The 21,780-nt window shown below is 51.1% G+C and overlaps 1 protein-coding gene across 1 annotated transcript in view; it reads right to left on the bottom strand.

The window, feature by feature from the left end:
• Positions 1-21,780, bottom strand: part of GALNT14 (polypeptide N-acetylgalactosaminyltransferase 14) — a 108,289-nt gene that overhangs the window by 13,477 nt on the left and 73,032 nt on the right. The window contains exons 4-11 of the mRNA XM_086629950.1: positions 21,509-21,576; positions 17,557-17,622; positions 15,658-15,779; positions 10,501-10,588; positions 9,750-9,834; positions 8,241-8,344; positions 2,735-2,861; positions 28-120 (exon numbers count right to left, since the gene is read on the bottom strand). Of these exons, the coding sequence (XP_086486076.1) occupies positions 28-120; positions 2,735-2,861; positions 8,241-8,344; positions 9,750-9,834; positions 10,501-10,588; positions 15,658-15,779; positions 17,557-17,622; positions 21,509-21,576 (753 nt within the window). The remainder of the gene's footprint in view (positions 1-27; positions 121-2,734; positions 2,862-8,240; positions 8,345-9,749; positions 9,835-10,500; positions 10,589-15,657; positions 15,780-17,556; positions 17,623-21,508; positions 21,577-21,780) is intronic.

The raw sequence follows: 21,780 nt of genomic DNA, 5'->3' as shown, positions 1-21,780 counted from the left end.
GCACGAGCAGCAGAGAAAGACACTTACTCTCCGTAAGGCCTCCCTTGGGCTGCGGGACGAGCCGCGTAGTAGTACTGCTTGAATTCGTCCATCCACACCTCCGCGGTGCGCTTGGTGTTTCTGAAGAAGGCAACGAAAGACGGGTGAAGCCAAGGCAGCCTCCGAGGTGATGTTTTCTAAAATGCATTGGCCAACCCATCCTGCTCTCCTCCCATCCTCAATTTGGTCTTTGGCTTCACCCAAACCACCTTTGAGCCAAGCCTAACCCTCACTACTAGAGAAAGTACTCCTCCTCCTCATTACTCCAGGGACCGAACACAACAGGCCAAAATTTGGGTGAAGAATTCACCATGTCAAACTCAGCTGGATGCTTTGCATCCACCAGTCTCAGAACTTCTCTTAAGCATCACCTCCCTGGCAGGCATGCCTGGGTTTTTATTTAATGGCTGGCATGGAGCGCTGAAAAGTGATGCCAAATTTGCCAAAGATTGAATGCAAATATTTCCTTTGTGTCAATCCTGTATGGACTCTCCTGCTTTGCCCGTCTGCATTTTGCTGGGGCAAATTTCAGCACTCCAAGCTCAAGAGAAAACACCCTGGCAATAGTGTGGTAGCATGAATGTCAGTCTTCCACATCAGCCAGGTGTCTGCAGAAGGCTTATGAACCTCAGGAAATCTTCTGTTAACTTCAGATGGCTCTAACTCTCGCACATGGTTTTGTTGCTCCATGCCTATCTGCCCATCCCTGTCCAGGTCAGGGGACTCCTCCGAGCTCCTGCTCCAAGGCAGGCCAGTGCTCCCAAGCTATTGCCATCACACCACTGGGCTGTGAGTGCCACAGGACGGGCTCTGATCCAGCCAAATCTCACATGGCCAGAACAGGAGATAGTCTGCACGTGAACCCAGCACAACACTGGAGCCTAAGCTGTCTCTTGCACTGAAGAAGAGGCTATGTGGAAGAAAATCAATATCTGGCAGAAAGGCAGAGATATTTTTTGCTAACGTCTCTGTTTAAACAGAGGTACACATAGCATCGGGTTACCAGAAGCTACTTCTCCTCTCAGTCTATACACTACAACATTAAGTTTAAGGCTGATAGATACCATAAGGTTAATAAAATCCCAGCCCCTAATGCCTACAGGTATGTTTCTCCAGATGGTGTTTCAGTCCCTTGCTGATTTATGGTCCTTCCTCTCTCTCTAAGGCCGCTGCAATAGTCTAAGTGCTTTTGCTCAAGAGATGCCCAAGTCATGGTGTCTACATCTGTATCTAACCTTCTCCAAAGTGCAGGTTTTTTTTTTTGTCTGGCTTCTTGATCTTATTTGGGTTTATATGAAACATGGGGATAAATGCCAAGGCTCACACCTGGATGGAGCCAGACCTCCCCAAACTCCCTGTGCACCTGTGTGTGGGGCGCAGCCAGAAGAGCTGTACCCATTCAAGCTTCCCTTGCCCCTCCAAAGATGATGCAATGCAGATTGCATTGCAATGCAATCCCTCTTCACTCAGGTTTGTAGCGACTCCGACAGCGGAGATTTCGCCACATCCCAACCTCTTCTCTATGAGTCTTATTTCACTACTAAAAGCAAGAGCCCTCCTCCTGACTCAAATTTGTGCCCTCCTCCTTGATGCCAGCAACACGCTGTGCTCCTCACCGCCATCCTTCTGAAGCAAGGTGACAAGGTCCCCTTCCTGGCCCACACACCACGGGGCTGGAAATCACCTACTAGGTATAACTGCGAGGTGTCATTTACACTCCCCCAGGACGTCGTTTCATGCAAAGCACAGGGAAGCTGCAGAGAGCCCGGGTCAGGTGGCTGGGTCTTCCCAAACACTGCTGCCTCTTAATAACACTGGGAAATCCACACTAAAAGGAACGCCTGGTGTGTAAACACACACAAAGATACTTTAGCTGAGAAACAACCCTGCATTAAGTATAAGTGCCCCCGGTGTTTTTCTCTGTCATTTACTTAATGGATGACCTTCAGTCTTATGCTCTACAAGAGGAGGAAATCCTTCCTGACTTGACTAGCTGCTCCCATCATCTTTCCCATGCTAATTCCCACTTCTGGACTACCTCCTTCCTCGCCTGCTGTTTCTGAGACCTTGGTCCATTTCAGCCAGATGTTTCAGCACCTGAATCAGTCTCTGTTCCTGCATGCAAGGACAGATTCCCTTCAGCTGGGATGCCCTGGCAGCCCCCTCGGTGCCCCCACCAGCGAGGTGCCGCCCATGGCTGCCCCTACTGGAGAGACAGCATCAGTCCAGAGGCAAAGCCACCCACTCTGGCATGACACTCGGCTCACCTCTCCGAGAGGCATCAGGAACCAAATTTTCTGGTTCAGCTGAGCCATGCTCAGCCCTCAGCTAAGGTCGCTGGGCACTGACAGACGTTGCTGGCAGCCTGATTTCAGGTCATTATAAATGCGTTCTGGTGACTTTAGGGTCTAAACCATTTGCTGGTACGGCAGCTAGTGATCAGGGAGATGCTGGGGCCGTTCCTCTGCTTCTGTGCTGATGAAAGGTACTACTTCTGTCATATTCTCGACACTGTAGAAATCCTGAGGGAGACAGTCACACTGGCGTGCATTTTCTTCGGCGCAGGAGATTCTTGCCCAGGGATATTTCAAAATTTTCCAAACAAACTTTCCTCCTCACCTTCTCTGCTTCCCCCCTCCCGACAGGCAGCATCTTATTCCACCTCACAAAAACTAAGCAAGCACAAAACACCTACTTAATATACGTGTTGGCGTTTCCCTCTGGAAAGACGTATGGATGTTTCTTCCGGAAGACGTGTCCAACGCGGCTGCAGGGGATGATTTCCAGACTCCCTCCGCACATCCACACACGGAAAGAGATTTCTACAAGAAAAGCAGCTTCAGCATTTTGTCTTTCTGTCCTAGAGCAGGCTGGATCCCAGTGTTACCTCTCGCTTCATCCTCCTCCATATTAAACTGGGGTAAATCAACTACCATGGGGGCTTTCCCAGGCACAACTCCCTTAAAAGCGCGTTTCAAAGCTTCCTGCGATCTGTTTGAAGTCGGCCCGCTCGAAACCTGCCCGTTGCACAGCAGGTGCTGTCACAACAGCAAGAGCGAGACGGTAAGTAGGTCCCTTTTCATGCAGCCCCGCTTACATGGCAGAATCATCTTGCCAGTTTTGTGCTCCCATAATTACTTCTGCGCTGCCTATTTCAGAGTCACCTCCCTACAAAGGGCTGTCAAGTTCACCAGGAGAGGCCATGAATTCTGTTTCCTAATGACTACCACAGTCGTTATCTTTATGAACCCACCATTGATTCTGCAAAGTAAACAGAGAGCTGTGCATCCATCACCTGTCTCGAAATGGACAGGAGCTTACCCTGCCCAGCACGTACTTCAGGCCCTGAGTGTCAATGTCGTGAACCAACAAGGCACACACATCTTCACACAAGCAAAGGTCAGTGGCGGGAGGGATTATTCCAAAAATCTGGATAAGCTGTCAGTATGGGAAGTGTCTCCTCATTGCCCCAAGCTGCTCTCTGGCTGGTCCACTGGGCCCTTCTGGAGGAAGACGAGCCTGTGGCACAATTGACACCAGAAGTTACGGGGCTCTTGGCAGGGAGCTGCATGACATCCTAGCTGGTGAGGTAGGACGGGTGAGCAGAACGGCTGATCTAATGGGTCCATCTGGTCCTAACGCCTGTGAAGCTATGAATCTGCAGCTATATTGTCAGACAGTCATGCTTAGACAGAACCAGCCTGGAAAATACATGAAATTAAAAAGAAAAGGCTTCTGCAGTTCTTTGCATTCCATTTTATCATCTGTTGACAGTCTAAAGCTATACGTAGCACATATCTACTCCAAAACAACAAATTCTTTTTCACTCCACCCTGCTCCCAGCCACATTTAAACTACAGAAGTCATACAGGAGGTCACCGATTGTCTTTGCCAGCTCGTACCCAGCTGTCCTCTCACATACGCCAGCACAAGGATGACTTGTCCCCAGGTCGGATGCTGGCAAGACAAGTGCCTGCGGTGGGAAGGCCGTTTGGGCAGTGCAGACAGGAGGACAGGACTCCTCCTCTAACAGCAGCCACTGCCAGCCCACAAAGCTGCCATCCCTCCAAAAAGCAACCCGCAGCTTCAGAGAGCAAAGAAGAATCAGAGCCTGGACCTCCAAAGCCACCCACTCTCAAGCAGACATGGCTCAGTCACGAGGTACACGTTGCTGCAGAGGTGGGAGCCAGATTCACGTCGCTCCCGTCTCCGCTCCCAGCACGTCTGCCTGCTCCCAAGCTGATGGAAACAGGAGGCTGGCACAGATGCAAAGCCCTCTTGCCTTGATGTCCTGGTCCACAATTCAAGGCTTGAGTCCATCCGCGACAGCTGGTCCTAGCAGCAGGGACCAGCAAAGGCTGGGGTGGGAAACCACAGGAGTGAGGAAAAGTATTTCTTTCCAGAAATCCCCTCCCTTTCCTTTCACTGCTATTTACAGGCAAGAGCTGCAACAGCAGCTGGAGCCTCGCTGCTTTCCCCAGCACTGGGTATTAACAGGCCTATAAAACGTGCCCTTGCGCTGCGTCCTGGTGCTATATCGGGAGCAACCTTAATCACAGCTGCAGGGGAACGAGATTACAGCCGGACACGGCTGCCCTCAGCTGCGGCACTCGCTTCCCCTCGCACGTGGCTGTTGCTCTCGTTTGCCTGCATGTCACAGTGCCGGCCACGCTGCCAGCACTGTAGAGTCCATCAGGAGGGTGCCCAATGGAGGAGGACAACCAGCCCAGCAGCTGTGAACCGCGGCGTGGCTGCTGCGTTCTGCCTTCCCCTCCTCTGGTCCTTCTGCTCTGCCTGGGAGAGGAGCAGCTCCCTGAAGTGTTACAAGGGGAAAGCTTGCACCCATCAGTCCTCACTGGCTCTTAATTGAGAGCCTAATGAAGAGGTGGGCTGAGGTGATCTCTGTGCACTGTGACCCAGAATGAGAACACAGTGTTGGGGATGCAGGAGATGGCGAGGAGTCTGAGCTCTCCACTTCAGACGCGTTGCACCCTGCAGACCCGGCTCCCGTCCCAGCAGAGGCAATTAGAGCACAGGTTTCAGCAGGTGGGGACAACCCACAGAGCCATCCACGGCAGCTAATGAACAAGGTCTCCAGACAGGCAGCCAAGAGCTAAATGCCTAGGAAGGAGGTAAACCGAGGCACCAGCAAAGGCACAGCACGGGGCCAGCTCAGAGGAGCAGGAACTGACAGCGCACTTCACCCGATCCTCTGAGCGACCCTCAGGAGGGATGTTAGCAGTACACGTTGGGGTGCACTGGGCCTGGCAAAAGACATTAGTGCTCCTTGCTGGCCTGCAAGTCCTTCTACCCTTACTCATTGATTCGCCTGCAGGGGATTAAGTAAATTTAAGAAGTAAAACACCTACAATGCCCTCCTTCTAACACAAACGCGCTTGCTTTTGTTTTGCCTCAAGTCTCCAGCTCCCTCCAGCTGCCCAGTCAATAACATTAAAGGCAGCAGCAATGCTCCCCTGTACTTTTTTTTGTTGCAGCGTTAACCTGCCTGACCTGCCTTTGTCACGCCGATGCCTCGATGCAGCGTTACACCCTATAGCACAGTCAGTGCCCGTTCGGTCAGGACCAGCCTCCCGGGGCAGAGCACCAGTAAGGGAAATGTCGTGCTCCGTAGGATGGGTCATAACCACGTGTAAGGAGTGCAACACAGGGCATTGGACAAGCTGCCGGGATGGAGCTTGTCCAGGCTGCCCTGAACACGTTCATCTCCCAGGAGCAGCTTGTGCTGGAGACAGACAGCAGTGAGGTGCAGGGCGGCAGTCCCTCTCCTGTCTAGCCGCCTCCTTGAATGCTTTGTTTGGGCCATTGATCCAGCCGGGAAGGTGGGAGGACTGCTGCTCCCTCCTGGGTTTCCTCAAAGCCACCCCGCTCAGAGGAGCGGATGCTTTGAGTCAGACCGGCGGCGAGACACCCACCCGCAGAGAGAAAGCACGAGGGTGAGAGATCCTACTGCACAACAAGATATAAATAAATAAAATATGCTAGAGGGAAAAAGGCATGTGAAGGAAACAACAGTGCCAGGCAGCGGATGGGTTACTGCAAGGCGGCAGCATCTGTTCCCTTGGATGACTGACAGCATGGCTGTATGCATTAAGACACAAGATCCTTCCTTCCTCGCTAGTCGTCCTCCCCAGAGGTGGGAGCTATTAAAGTCAGGTTCTGATCTGTCTCCCCGACACAGAGTGCCTCCCACTTCTTTCACGGAGACAGCCTATTGCTCTGATCTGCAGCATCGCTACGGCTTCTCAGAGGGAACAGTCCAGCCTGATCCAGCTACACTTGACGTGGGGGACAAGGGACCGGCAGTTACCTCTTTCCTGCGCCCTCTCAAGTTTGCACGCAGGAGATTTCTTAAAGCCTATCTTGCCCCGTGATAATGGGCAGAGGTAACTGAATTTAGGTCAGCTCTTCACCTTTTTTTTTCGTGTAGGAAAAACAATAGTGTCAAGGAGAGCCTGGCAGCGCTCAGCTCTCTGGTGATACAGGGATGGACAAGCAGCCATGTTACTTTGTCACCTGCATGCAGCATGCTGATGGAGCTACTGTTTCAGGCACTCTGCAAATTCAGGGAGGCGCTGATGCCTCAGTTCATAGCTTCGAAATGCTGTCATCAGACAATGGAATGAGACACGGCTTTGCTTTGTTAATGAGAAAATAAGACCAGGAAGGAATAGGAAGGTGTGCAAAGTGTTCGCTCATCTGTTGGTTACACCAAAGCTGAAAACTCTCTGGTTTAGGGCATTTACCTCTAGAAAATCAAAGCAGAAAGGAAGGCAAGGAGTCCCAAGTAACAATTGCTCACTCCCCATCGTTGACGGTTGTTGGATCCTTTACTCACCTGAGACTGTAACCAATGAATGTAAGTAGGGGAAACCATGCAGAGCATTCAAAGCGAAGTCCCAAATGACCTCGTAGTCATCTGGCATGACTCAGTGTCATGGTTTGATGTGGAGGGGGTGGGGGTTCTGGTGGCAGGAGAGGGGTTTTGGTCCCTGTGACCTCCCCGGTTTTGGAACCGGGTTAGGCTTAGTTCTGGCCACCAGATCAGACTGCCATCCCCCTCGGGGTTGAGCCAATAGGGGGCCTCTGCGAATTGCCCTATTTAAGTTGGGACAAAGGAACCAGAAAAGGTGCTTTTGCCCAGGAGCGAGGAGAGAAGGGAGGAGGGCACTGCCCCCGCTCCTTGGCTCCCGGCTGGGCGGCTGCCTGCGTCGGGCCGGCGCCGCCCATGGAGAATGGCGGCGGTGGAGCCGGCTGGGGAACTTGGGGGCACCCCACTCCCGGGGTGCCCACTGGGCTGAGTTCACCTGGAGAGGACTGAGATCTGAGAGAAACAGCTGCATCGACACCAGGTCAGTGAGGATGGAGCGGGAGGAGGTGTGCCGGAGCCGAGTTTCCCCTGTGGCTGATGGTGAGATAGCAGGCGGCCCCCCTGCAACCAGGACGGCCTCGGTGGAGCAGAGACCCACTCGCAGCCCGTGGAGGGAAGATGCCTGAGCCTGAGGATGGTCGTGTTGCGACGCACGACAAGGCAGAGAGGCATCTGGAGTCTGCGTGACGACCCACGCCGGAGCGAGTGGCTACAACTCCCTAAGTACCCGAGACTGTGGTAAAGCCCACACTGGAGCAACCTGTGGGGAAGGATTGTTTCCAGTGGGCTGGACTCATGCTGGAGAAGTTTGTGGATTTTTCCTCGTGGGTAGGGGATCCACTGGAGCAGGGGAAAAGGGTGTAAGGACTCCTCCTCCTTTAAGAAAGAAGCAGCAGTAACAGCACGGAATGAACTGACCTGCACTCCCCAGTCCCTGCCCCCTGTGCTGCTGGGGGGAGGAGGTAGAGCCGGGAGGAAAAGGAGAGGGGGGAAGGTGTCGGTTTTAAGATCTGGTTTTGTTTCTTTCTGTCCTCTCGAGTAACCGGTTTTGTTTCCCTTTGTCCTTCTAAGTAATCATTAATAAACTGTTTTGCTTTGAGAAAGCCCAGTTTGTTTTGCCCGGGACCATGGTTGGTGGGTGCTCCCTCTGTTCTTGTCTCATCCCTCAGTCCCTTTATTATATTTTTCTCCTCTCCACTTTACTGAAGAAGGAGAGACTGTGTGAGTTTTAGTTGCTGGATCAGCCTAAAACCACAACACTCAGGAAGAGAAGCCAACATAGCAAGGCACAGGAAGAAGAAGAGTGACTCACCGAAGTTCTCCCCGCCCCAGATGTCCATGGCACTGTCGTACTTCCCCAGGTGGTTGAACCAGGCTTTGTCGATCACAAACAGCCCCCCGGCAATGATGGGAGTCCTGCAGAATGGGTAAGGAAAGAGGGGACACACTCTCAAACACTGCTGCAGCACCTGGATGCACAGAAGCAGCCCTTCCCTTTGCCTCCTCTTCCATCATCAGGACTTTACCTATGTATCTCCTTCTCACCAAACAAGGACAATGCACCTCAAAAAGCATCTGTGCCTTTCTTTCAGCTGCCTTGGTATTTCACTGTCAATCATAAATTGCCTGGCACTTAATGACTGGCTAATGTACCCGTCAGCACAACTCCTACAAGCCTGAAGTTCACAGCCCTGATTGTAGGCTTCGGCATCAAAAATGCGCTTAGTGCTCGGGGGGTTATTCACTCAGCTGGGCTTTTTGTCTGGAGCCAGCCTATTAAGAGCACCATTCCACTGGGGAGGGGAAGGCAGAGCCAATTCAGAAGGGCTTTTTAAAAGCCATCACTAGCTGCGTGATCTTGATTTCAAAGCAGGGTTATTTTTCATTCTTTGGATTAGCAAAGAAAGCAGCACAGAGAAGGTTCATGGAGGAGGGGAGGGCAGACCAAGAAGATGGCTCGAGGAGACACATCATTTATCAGCACAAGTCCTGTCCCCATTCAATTGCAGAGAGCACAGATGCCTTAGCGTGGGCTTGGGAGGAGCTGGGGTGACTGCTGCGCTGGGGCGAGTCTCCGCAGTGCCCTCCATGGCAGGATGACAAGGAACGCGAGCCTTCAGGAAGCCAGCGAGAGCTCCTGTTACAACGACTTCCTAAGGAGAAACAGTGCTTTGCTCCCCTGCAAGCTCTCCGAGGCGCTGAACTTCCCCAGCACCTAGTCTCCTCCATGCCGCACACCCCAGCACTTCATGGCTGGGGACACAAACACCAGCACTTGGCTGGCTGCCAGGAGAGATCTTCAGCAGAACGAGGGAGTCCCTCCATCCCGCGGCATGAGGACAGATGGCAATCTCTCCCGTTCAGTCTTGCTCTCTCAGTCAGTGCATCCTGACTTTCTGAGGAGCCTTCAGCGAGGTCCAGAAGAGCAGTGCTGATCTGGAAAGGCTGGACTAGACACCACGTTTTATCAAGTTGGCCAAGGACACTGCCTTATTTTTAAGTGATAGCCAAGCTGAGAGAAGCAGGAGTCTAGTGCACTAGGTTTTTCCCCTAACCATATTCAGCTTCTTTAGCACTACCAAACCACAAATAACCATAAATATACCTCTTCTACCTCTGTAGCACTTTCAGGCTTCAGTGTTGGGAGGTGAAGCTGTACTGCAAAACCCAAGCTAGCCAGGAGCTCGCTATAACTATTAGTTGAGAGTTGTGCTGGAAGGAGTATCACACTGCTATAGGGCATGGTGACACACATGAGGAGAGGCGAGATGCCTGTCCTGCCCCATGTTCCTCAGGTGCCTCCTTCCCCCTCTTGACTTACTTAATGGGTTCGGTGGGATCAAGTCGTTTGGCTTTCTGCTCTGGGGAAAGCTGCTCCCATTTGAAATGCAGACTCCAGTCGAAACCTAAAACCAAAGTAGAGGAGTACCATGGGGAAATTTGAAATGGGTATGGATTAGGAGGCAATGCAGGCTGCAGAAGCTGTGTTTGATGGAGTATTTTCCCTGCTTTCAAATGACTTAAGCCATGGAGACGCAGCTCTTGGGAGAAGAGTCCAATGACAAACACATTTTACTGCTGCATATGAACAAGAAACGACACATTGCATTACAATTGCAAAGTCAAGCACTGCAAAGGCAGGAAAAGTCAGAATGAAAGCTGCTGCCGAAACCTCGCTTTGTCCCCTTGTGCACACAGATACACGGTCTGATGGATATTGTGCGCTACAAATAGCACAGGCATACTAATAAGCGCTACAGTCGCATCCTCCATTTGTTGCCTAGACATCCCCCATCTGCTCTTGTCGGCAGCCCGGCTTTCAGTGCTGCCAAGGGTGGCTTTGACATGACCCTTCTTTTCTGCTTGACCGCCTTATCCACTGTAGCAAACACCATTCCTCACGCCATGCTTACCTGTCTCTAAAATAGCCTGAAAACAGCCAGTGGGGAGCACTGAACAGTGCTAATGTGCTTTTTGCAAGGTAGCAGGAGCCAGAGATATGCTGCAGAGCCACCAGCTCCTTGGGCCAGTGCACGTTCACCCCATGGGACACACGCGCGGCTTGGACTTACCTCCTCTGAGGTCTGAGGAAGCCGCCACATAGGCAAAAGTGTCCAAGTTGATGATGTCAATAACGGGGCTGACCACTCGGCTGGGATCCTGGAAAGCAGAAGCAAAAGGAACCATGACTTCAGATCACACTGCTCAAACCAGTCAAGGGATGCTCTAAACTTCTGGAGGCACCAGGTGCCTGGAAGTCTTGGTGTCATTCAGCTTTGCCAAGGACAAGCGCCCATCACTGCCTTCTCCTTCTCAGGCATCGCACCGGTTCAACCGAGGGATTAACGGCAGCAGCACCGAGCAGCAGAGGTATTGCCGGGTGTCTGGGACGGCAGGCACCATCTCTCCTGGGAAAGAGGACTACGTGCTGCCGGGCCACTGAGCTAGCATCTCACCAGCTTTGCCTTCACCTGCAGTCTCTCCCTCCGCAGGCCTTGTGTGTACTCGGCACCGAACTCGGCCGGACGCAAAGCTCCGGTCTGCCTTTTGCAAATTCACTGATGTACTCCCCTTTCACCTCCCTTAGGTATTTTTTAACTGGATTTCAGAAGTCAGGTGACAAACAAAGGAAAAACACAGGCAGTCAAGCAGCTTAAACACGGGCAATTTTTAAACGAACAAACTATAGGGATACAGTTAGGGTTTTGCCAAAGGCGCAAAAGGGTTAAAAGAAAGACCCGAATTATTTTAAATAGTTGTTGGTGATTTAATTAACATCTTGTTATGGGCAAAGAGATTATACAAACAGTTATGAATGAAAATATCTACAGGAGGAAGCAACTCTGACGGCTTTGACTGGTCTCTTATCTCCCTTTTTATTTTCAAAAATCCCAGACTCCAATTATAGCTCAAACTTCAAGCTTTTACTCTCACCAGATCAAATTATTTTTCACAGCCATGCAAAGGAAAGCATCTGAGCACACACAGGCTTGCGCTCTCGCTTAGAAAAGACTTTGTTTTAGAAATCAATTCTAACAAAGAAGTATTCAAACGCAGCTGTAGGAAGAAGCAACCAAAGGCCATGAGCCGGGAGCTGGACTGGAGCTCAGGTTTTCCAAATGAGCACGACAAATTCCTGGTATTTCCGTAACAACATCAAACCAGAAGTCTTCACGTGACTTTCTGCGAGTCAAACATCCCACTGAAAGGGCAAGGTCTACAGTACCTATGTACCGCACGGAGAAACTCGTCACATCCCAGCGTGATGAGCCTTTCAAACCCATCGTAGCTGCTGCATAGTGCCCCCAAACTGCCACAGCTCAATATATCTGAGCGTCCTTTAGTTGCCTGAGGGTAGGGGAGAGGTTTTAAGCAAAGCATGTGCTTTGCATGCTGAACACAGCAGGGAAAGGATCGGATCTAGTCATTTAAAACTTGCTGCTCAAGCATCTAACTGGTGAGCACTTCTAACTAGCCCACACTTGTCTCCAGTTTCAATTCCACACTTATACCCATTCCACAGCACAACTTCTTGCAAGAAAATCCCCTTTACCTCTTGGCTCAGTGCAGTACTGCAGAGTGCTGGCAGCTCCCAGCAGCGCAACCTTCTCCCTGCCTCGCTTTCCCTGTCGTGTCATGGGGACATTTATATTTACTCAGCTTTCATGAAGGTCTCTCTGACCCTCCATAGAAAAGCACAGCATGGTCAAGAGCACAGCGCTCTTGCTATGATTTATTTTGGGTTGAGTACCAGATCCTGTTACAGGCAGCTTCACCTGTCTGGTCTTTTGATATCCTCCCATGCCAGGGCATGTTAATATTAACAATACTCAAATCTTCAATTCTCTTTCACATGATATTCTCCAAAAACCTGAGAACGCATTTCTTCAATACACTTCTCAAACAAACCAAATTATGGAACTAAATCAACAAGAAAAAACTCTGAAAATGGTCCTGAAGACATCAGATACTTTTCAACGTTGTTAAAAGACCTTGACTGCAGCTTATCTGCCAACCTCGACGTCACGACCTTGTAACAGTCAACTAAAAGGACCACAGTTGCTTCTTTGGCCCACAGCAGCATCAGGCAAGGCAAGAGGGCCAGGCTGCCCCTCATCTGCCTCCCACTGCCGCAGGTGAGCATCAAACCAGGGGTGATGCTTGAGCTGGAAGTGGGGGTCACCATCCACTGGTTCATCCCAGTGTCTTTCACAAATCCAGCTTTGAGGTGAGCTCGTTGAGTTGTACTGTAAGATGCCTTGAACTGGATAATTACATTTCTAGAAAAGATAGGTATTCAGTCGAAATGCACCGTTAATGGCTTTAGAGATATCTGTTCCATAAGTAAAAACAAGAGCCCGTGCCCACGCGCTCACAGTCATATGCTCACAAACATGCTGGTGCAAAACGCCCACTGTTGCTTCTGCTCTGTGGGACATGCATCCTCCTGGGCACCCTGGACCCCCTCTACTCCACCCACACCCCTTCACTTGCTCTTAGACTCTCTAGTTCTGCTTGTTTCCAAACCCACATGCTGGGCACGTGCTGCCTGCACCCAAAAGTGAGCATGGGCCTGAGAGGAGGACGTCATTGGTTGCTGGGAAAGCTCGACGTGGGGCTCTAGGGGCACCTTCACACGGGTGCATGGTGGCACACATGGGATCTGGCATTTCCCACCAGTTTTCCAGCTGCAGGAGTAGCTGCTCTGGCCAAGAAAAAAAAAGAAAAAAAGAGAAGTGAGGTGGCAGGGTGGCTGGTGGCCATGAAAGTGCCCGGTGTGCTTCGAGGCACTCACCGCTCCTTTGCTTCCAACTTAAATCACGTTAGCTCAAAGCAAGGCTGTTCCAAAGAGTAACACGGTAAGAAAACGCTCTTTCTAGGCGGCTAATCCTCAGCGCAGCGGTGGAAGGGAGAAGCCGTCTCGTTGGCACAGCCTGAAGGTGGCAGCAATAACATTTCAAACACTTCATCGATCGATATTTTAACCCTGATGGAAAGGCTGGGTACGGTGGGCTTGGGAAGAAGGAAACCGAGGACCTGCTGCCCTTATCCTGCAGTTTTTGCCAGCCATAAAAAAGCAGGCAAGTTTGCAAGTCCTTCCACATCCTTCATTGTATGTCTCTGTCGCTGCCGCTCGGCTGGGCTGCAAGATGCTGGGACAGGTAAGAGCAGCGTGAGCAGCAGTGCGAGCCTAGAGACTGCCTTAACTTCCAGCCAGGGAAAGATTTAACCCAGAAAAGCAAATAAATGGAAGTTCACAGAGGTGATGCGTGCGTTTCATGCTGTATTCAGACCATGATGCAGTGAAACCCCATCGGCGATGCTACACGTGACACTCACAGTCACCTGCCTCACAGGTGCCGAACGCGGGGCACAGTCCTGGAGCTGCGTGGGAAAGCAGCTCTACCTATCCCCCTCCCACCGCCACCGCTGCCCTTCTCCTGCCAAAGCACATGGAAAGCTCCGCCTGGGAAAGAGGCAACCGCTCTGGATATTCCTCACCGAAATACAGCAGGGCTTCGGCAGAGGATGAAGAATGCCTGCCTTAAAAAAGCTCAGAGAAACAAGCGATGCAGTAAAGTTTAGTGGCGAATCCCATCCTGGGGCAGGCCAGCTACGAGGCTCGAGTGGGGTTTCATAGCATGTGGTCTCGTAATTCCACTGGAGCTGCGATCGATAATATAAAAAGGCCATTTTCATTATATTACCATTTATCAGCAGCACCGTGACACAGCCTGCAAACCGAGGTGGGGACCTCTCTAGCACTGGCTGCACTACAAGTGCCAGCAGCACCAGCTGTCCTCACCCACTGCAGAGGGACCTGACCTGCTGCTGTGTCTCTGTTCCCCTGTCCCATCGCTGCTGTGCACAGGGGATGCACAGCCCAGCCAGCACAGCTATCATGTATAAAAGCAGGATATCTTGGGTAAGGGGCACTGTGAACACCAACCAAGAAGGTTTCTCCTTAACCCACTGCTTTGGCTTCCCCTTGCTCCTCAGCTGCCCTTATTTATAGAATCATAGAATCATTAAGGTTGGAAAGGACCTCTAAGACCATCAAGTCCACTGTCAACCCAATACGACCATGTCCTGAAGTGCTACATCTACACGTTTTTTGAATGCTTCCAGGCATGGTGAATCCACCACTTCCCTGGGCAACCTGTTCCAATGTTTGATCACTCTTTCAGTCAAGAAATTTTTCGTAATATCTAATCTAAACTTCCCCGGTGCAACTTGATGCCGTTTCCTCTTGTCCTATTGCTAACTGTCCGGGAGAAGCAACCAACACCAACCTCACTACAACCTCCTTTCGGATAGTTGTAGAGTGCAATAGGTCTCCCCTGAGCCTCCTTGTCTCCAGGCTAAACAACCCCAGCTCCCTCAGCCACTCCTCATAAGACTTGTGCTCTAGACCCTTCACCAGCTTTGTTGCCCTTCTTTGGACACGCTCCAGCACTTCAATGTCCTTCTTGTAGCGAGGGGCTCAAAACTGAACACAGTATTCCAGGTGTGGCCTCATCAGTGCCGTGTACAACATAAATAAGTACTTTTAAAATCACTGAGTAACAAATACTAGCAATCAGGGGTGTAGCAAGGATGGGGGAATGAGGCACAGCGAAGGGAAAGGATCGTGCGTCCACGATGGAGCTGAAGGCTTCATCCCCTGCACCGTGTCAGTGGGTCACCAGCAAGAGAGCCCCCTCTGACTCGAGTGACAAGGCGCTGGGAGCCTCCGTGTGCACATCTGGTGACAGAGTCGCTGCCGGCGAAAGAAGAATGTCATTGTCTGCTCCGAAATCAGCAGAATTTAAATCCTATTAAATCAATTTATTAGCACTTAATTTGCATGAAATTAAATTCGGCCCCTATTCAAGGAGCCGTCACTCCCTTAAACCATCAGCACTGAGCGTTTTACATGAGCCTAATTAAAAACTCTGCTGGAGCACTGCCCACCTATTCCCCTTTCACCACTCAACCCGTGCTTGCTGGTTAGAGCCCCACCGCCCCAGAAGGCACCTCATCCCACCCACCCATGCGCTCTTCCCAGTCACGGAGATAATCCTGCCTGCTTGTTGGGTAGAGGAAGACCAGAAAAGGCCGCTTTGCACCCCAAAACCTCATCACTTTCTTACTCGGATGCCTGCACGCGTGCCCACTGAGAAGGAAAAGGAGGTGGACATCAGCGACATGTTCCCCAAGGGTGGCCCTGGTCTCTCAGGAGCACTCACCTCTTTGATTCTGTGCAGCAGAGGAAGCAGCCAGTCCTTATTCACCTCACAGTGACTGTCGAGGAAGGTCAGGACTCCCGCTTGCGCCACATCTGCCCCTCGGATTCGGGACCGGATCAGACCTGTTGCAGGACACACCACGTCAGCTGCCGCCCAGATGGCTGGGCAACATCCCTGGGCTCCTCCAGCGTGGTCTCCCGCACTCGTGCATCCCCTGGGATTTGATCCATCTAAATCCCATTGGGATAAAACATGGCTTGGGTTCGTTGCCTCCTTCCCAGCGCTGCAAGGCATGTCAGCCATCTCCCAAGGTCACTAAAGCAAATAAATGGCTCCACCTAGATTAACGATTTATGGGATTTATGCCAACACCTAATTTGTGCAATTATTTATGCTGTCGCCCTCTGGGGCAAAACAGGACTTGAAATGCTTCCATAACCCCCTGCAGGTCATAAATCTAACGTAGATGGCAGGGAACAGGACAGGAGAGTCGAGGGTGGTTTTCTGTGGGAAAATGCCTATTTAGACAAGAGTCAACCGGCTTTCCAAGACCCTTCCCACCTGCAGCCGATGCTCAAGTGAACCACAGCATAAGAAAGGAGACAGTCTATTGGCCACCAGGAGGATATGCAGGTTGCTCAAGAGGAGCAGAGCTTTTTGATGAAGGAGAAACAGTGGTAAGACGAGAGGAGATAAGGGCAGATACAGACAGAAGGGTTTCAGGGAGCAGCCATGCGTTGGGTCCATGTAGAAGCAGATCACGGGTCCATGTAGAAGCAGATCACTGGTTTCATATTAAAACCCCTTAGAGGAAAGGGGCCAAGGAACAGCCGCTGAGCAGGAGGGAAAGGGACAAGAGAATGAAGTCTGGAGCAATCTTGCATTTGCTGAGGTTGCCTCCTGCAAAGCAGTTTATCCCTGTATCTCCTTCTGCAACTTGTAAGATCTTGTTGGTAGGCACGGTCTGCTGTATCCACCCCAGATTTCCCCAAACCCTAGCAGGTCCTGAGGAACACAGCTTCAGTGATGTGTTAAGTAAGGTAAGCCCTTCAGGCTGGATTCCCAAATCCTGACTGCTTTATAGAGTACTGACACCTCCAGGTCCATCCAGTGCTAGGGGCGAGCATATATGTACCCCAACAACACAGGAGAGAAGGGCAAGAAGGAGGTGTAGACCTATGGAGACCTCCCCTACTCTCCTGCCAAGACAGGTATGTCTCTTACATGCAGAGGAGGGTGATGCCACCCTGACAGCAGACCTGCACAGCCGAAACCTTTGCAGAAAGAATCCACAGCCAAACCCTCTCAGCTCCTCAGCCTCCCCAACCTGATACACACCTGGACTCATGCCTTTGATTTTCAGCATGAAAAAAAATCCTTTGTTTTTTGTTTTCCTCATATTGCAAAGTAGGACTTGAAAACGCCCATTCAGACCATGAGGAGCTGGAAAATGTCTCAAAAAGTTGCCAGAGGCAGCCCAGAAAGGCATATGTTCATCCTTCATACAGCCCTTCTAAATCTTTCAAATATAATTAATTTTTCAAAAAAAAATTCCCACAGAAGCAGCCAGAGGAGATCTCCTCTCTTTCATTAGAGCAAACATCTTTAAAAATAAGACCCGGGGCTTTGTTTTGCCTGTTCTAATTTTCTGGCTAATAAGCTACAGCTGAGCCTCGCTGGATATCTTAATAGTCCCATCTTTTTCAGCAAAAAGGGGGTGATCCACTTCAACTCCCAGCCCTTTATCACGTCTCCTTTTATCAGGGCCCCCCATCCCCAGGAGCTGCTGTCCTCCCTCATTGACTGCTCCACTGAGGTTCCCTCCACCCCAGCTCCATCGCTCTCACTCCTTCCCCACATTTGAGTTTCCCACCTGGGTTCTGGGCAGGCAGCTCTTACCTTCTCGCCGTCCGTTCCTCAAGCACTTCACCTTGGGTAGCTTGCCCAGCAAGCGGCAGTCGTCGGCTTGGGAAACACAAAGGGAAGGACAGGTCACCCTCAGCCCTCACGGTGGCTCCAGTAGCAGAAATGGTGCCAGGGGAAATTTGGAGCAGGGAAAGGACCCTGCCGTTGACTGGCTGATGGCTTGGGTAGGGCGATGGCACTGCTGGGGCACAAGGGTTTTAGCCCTCAGCTCATGCAGTGTTAAGAAGGACTGGCAGGGCAGCAGTTTGCATGAAACTAGTGTAAACTCAGCAGTTTCACACTGAGAGCAGCTGAATCCCACCATAAAGTCAGCGTAGAAGAGCCGCGGTTGGGGTCAGAATCTGACTTTTTGCGCATTAATGCAAATGACTGGTTTGGTAGCTGCAAAGCAACATATCAGCTGTTTGGTGCATGTCTGCTTGGTGGGACAGGAGTCGCCTGAGGTTGCTTGGGAGCCCTGACTGAGGAGAAAGGGATGGTCAAAGAGAGTCCCCTGTGGAGCACCTGGGGGCTCCTCATGCCCTGGGAAGCAGCTCCATGAGGCAGAGGCCCCATGGCCACCTAGACCACTCCCCAAGCTAGGAGGTCCTGCACACATATTGCTGCCATTGCTCTTGCTCTGGTGCTGCCTGCAGCCCCAGCATCCCTCCTTACCCAGATTTATCATGGGCTGCATCCAAAGATGCATGGCCAGCAGGTCGAGGGAGGTGATTCTGTTCCTCTACTCTACTGTCGTGAAACCCCACCTGCACTACTGCATTCATCTCTGGAGTCCCCAACATAAGAAGGACATGGGCCTGTTGGAGTGGGTCCAGAGGAGGGCCACAAAGATGATCCAAGGGCTGGAGCACCTCTCCTATGAAGACAGGCTGAGAAAGTTGGGGCTGATCAGCCTGGAGAAGAGAAGGCTCCGGGGAGGTCTTATTGCAGCCTTCCAGTATCTAAAGGGGGCCTACAGGAAAGGTGGAGAGGGACTTTTTGCAAGGGCATGTAGTCATAGGGCAAGGGGCAATGGCTTTAAACTGAAAGAGGGGAGATTTCCATTAGATATAAGGAAGAAATTCTTCACTCAGAGGGTGGCGAGGCACTGGAACAGGTTGCCCAGAGAAGTTGTGGCTGCTTCCTCTCTGGAAGTGTTGCAGGCCAGGTTGGATGAGGCTTTGAGCAACCTGGTGTAGTGGAAGATGTCTCTGTCCATGGCAGGAGGGTTAGAACTAGATGATCTTTGAGGTCCCTTCCAACGCAAACCATTCTATGATTCCAGGATTCTATGATTTCTCCCAGCAAGAGCTCAGTCTGCAGGGAGGTACACCCAGCACGGCTTCTCCTCTGTCTCCGCAACCCCTTTGCGCCTTTCACCTCTCTGCCTCTTCTTCCTCAGCACTAAAACAACACATATGCCTGCCCCATCCCTGCCACCCACACGCACCTCTGAGCACTTTCATCCCCTCCAGCTGACAGCAGACATCACCCTTCTGCTACCCCTAATAACCTGGGTACAGAGCTGGATGGCTCCGTGCACATTGGGGGAGCAGAAGTGGCAGTGGCTGGAAATCTGCTGGAAAGAGCGTGAACCCACGTACAAAACCACAGCATCCCAGCGAATAAAAGATGAGTGGGCAAGCAGAAGTGAGAAATGAGACACAACCAGGCATGAGCCAAAAGCACCAATCGCCTGGGGTGGGCTGCCGGGGAAAAAAAACTGACCGTGTGTCTATAGTGTATTATGCAAATAGATGTATTTTATGTAAATACATGCAGACTAGGTGCCAGCAGGCTCAGACTATCACAGGAAAGGAGATGTAAGACAGCTGAGAAGTGCTGATTTTGAGTAGCCAAGAGGCTGCTCTAAGTTACACAGCAACGGGCTATGGCTATCACCCAGCCGGCTTGTAGTTACCTAATTAAGGTTTAGGCCCTGCCTACAAAAGGTGGGCCATTTCCTCCTGGCTGTGGAAGATGTAATGACATCCTTGGATCTGCAGCCTAGGCTGGTGAGCAACAATGGGCTCCTCTTTGGTGCCCTGGGATGAGTTGAAACCCAGCCCAGCTGAAGCCTGGTTCCCCCCTGGCTCAGGCCACTGGGCACGTGTGTATCTATAAACCTTCTTCCTTTCAGGAAGGCAAATGCTTGGTCTCTTTAGCCATATAAAGGGTGTTTTGTTTCTTGCCCCTTCAAAAAGCCTGCTCTGCTCTATGCCAGGGCAGCTTGAGTCCTCGCACCTGATCCTTTGCTCTGTCACAGCCGCTCTGCCGGTCCCCGGGCTTGCCTAGCCTGGCCTCCCGTGCATGGGCATTGCTCCAAAGCTCATCATAACCACTACAACCCCTTCTTCCAGCTTCAGCAGCTCCCCAGGGAGGCATCGATGCTGAGGAGCGGGTCTTGTGAAACCTGTCCCTAATGATCTCTGAGGCAGTGCCTATTTATAATATCCAAGGGCCAACCGTATCCTGGGCTGCATCAATAGAAGTGTGGGAAGCAGGTCGAGGGAGGTGATTCTGCCCCTCTACTCTGCTCTTGTGAGATCCCATCTGCAGTACTACGTTCAGCTCTGGGGTCTCCAACATGAGAAGGACAGGGAGCTGTTGGAGTGGGTCCAGAGGAGAGCCGTGAAGATGATCTGAGGGCTGGAGCACCTCTCTCTTATGAAGACAGGCTGAGAGAGTTGAAGCTGTTCAGCCTGGAGAAGAGAAGCCTCTGTGGAGACCTTCTAGCAGCCTTCCAGTACCTAAAGGGGTCCTACAAGAAAGCTGGAGAGGGACTTTTTACAAGGGCATGTGATAGGTAGGACAAGGGGCAATGGCTTTAAACTGAAAGAGGGTAGATTTAGATTTGACCTAAGTAAGAAATTGTTCACTCTGAGGGTGGTGAAACACTGGAACACGTTGCCCAGAGAAGCTGTGGCTGTCCCATCCCTAGAGGTGTTCAAGACCAGGCTGGACGAGGCTTTGAGCAACCTGGTGTAGTGGAAGGTGTTCCTGGACATGGCACAGGGGTTGGAACCAGACTTCAAGGTCCCTTCCAACCCAAACCATTCTATAATTCTATGATCTTTTTTTTTTTTTTAACCTCTCTGGCTTAGTTTTCACATTTCCTAGTAAATGGCTACATCTTGCAGCTCCTTGAAATGTAAGTGCCGCGGACCACTCAGCCTAGGTGTATTTTATCATCGTTTTTACGCCTGAGACAGTGTTTTTGAGCACTTGCTCTCAGCACCCGGATCTTCCACTCACTCATCTCCCTGGCCAAGATCTTTAGATGGGGTGGTTCCCTGGGAGCCCCTGGGGCTTCGGCTACCGACTTCTGCTGGAGATCAGACCTACTGATTTCACTTGAGTCACACTATTAACTGGGAGATAATGGCAGAAGGACGTGGGCTGTCTGTGGTGTACTGCGCTATTTATGGTGCATCTCAGAATTAGGCAACCCATGCAGGAAAGTCTCTTTACATGGGTTAAAAACAGGGTAAAAAAAAAAAATTTCAATCAAGAGTTGCTGCCCATCTACATAAATGTATTCAGAACATATGCATACATGAGGAGGGTCGGATTATCATTATCATGTGCAATTCCAGTGGTGTCAACCCAGAATTGCTCCTGGCTGCAGCTGAAAGCCAGATTAAATACACCACAGCTGAGGCAGGATACCACTGAGTAAGATTGGATTCATGTCTACTGGGCGTAAAAATTATTTGCCACACGCTTTTCTTGTATTATTTTCATGAGAAGAGGTTTGATCATTCGGAATTTGAATTCTCCATGCGGCGATGCAAACCCAGCACAGCAGGGTGTGCTCTCCACACCTACGGAGCTTTAAATTTCCTTCCACTTTTATAAACTCTTACCCCGCCTCTGCATAAATCCCAGCCTCTTACAGTCTCTTTTGGTTTGGCCCCTTGCTTTTAACATAGAAAGGGTCACTTACGATCATCACTGAAGTCATCCACCAGTATGATTTCATGGACGAGGTGCACGGGGGTGCGGTTCAGCACGCTAAAGAATGAAGAGAGAAAATCCATGACAGCGCTTGACCAACTCAACAACTCAGCAAACGGGCTGAGAAAGCCTAGGAACTGATCCCTGCCAAAGCACAGAAGACCAGGCTTGGATTTTCAGAAGGGCTATAGCAGATAAGACCCAGAAACCACCACCCCCCACCCCCTAGTAATCTACCGTGCCCAGCTATCAGCTCCCTGT

Source organism: Tauraco erythrolophus, chromosome 2, assembly GCF_009769465.1.
Source record: "Tauraco erythrolophus isolate bTauEry1 chromosome 2, bTauEry1.pri, whole genome shotgun sequence".
Classification (NCBI taxonomy): Eukaryota; Metazoa; Chordata; class Aves; order Musophagiformes; family Musophagidae; genus Tauraco; species Tauraco erythrolophus.
Note: the sequence above shows the minus strand (reverse complement) of the source record. Positions and strands in the feature narration are given on the sequence as shown.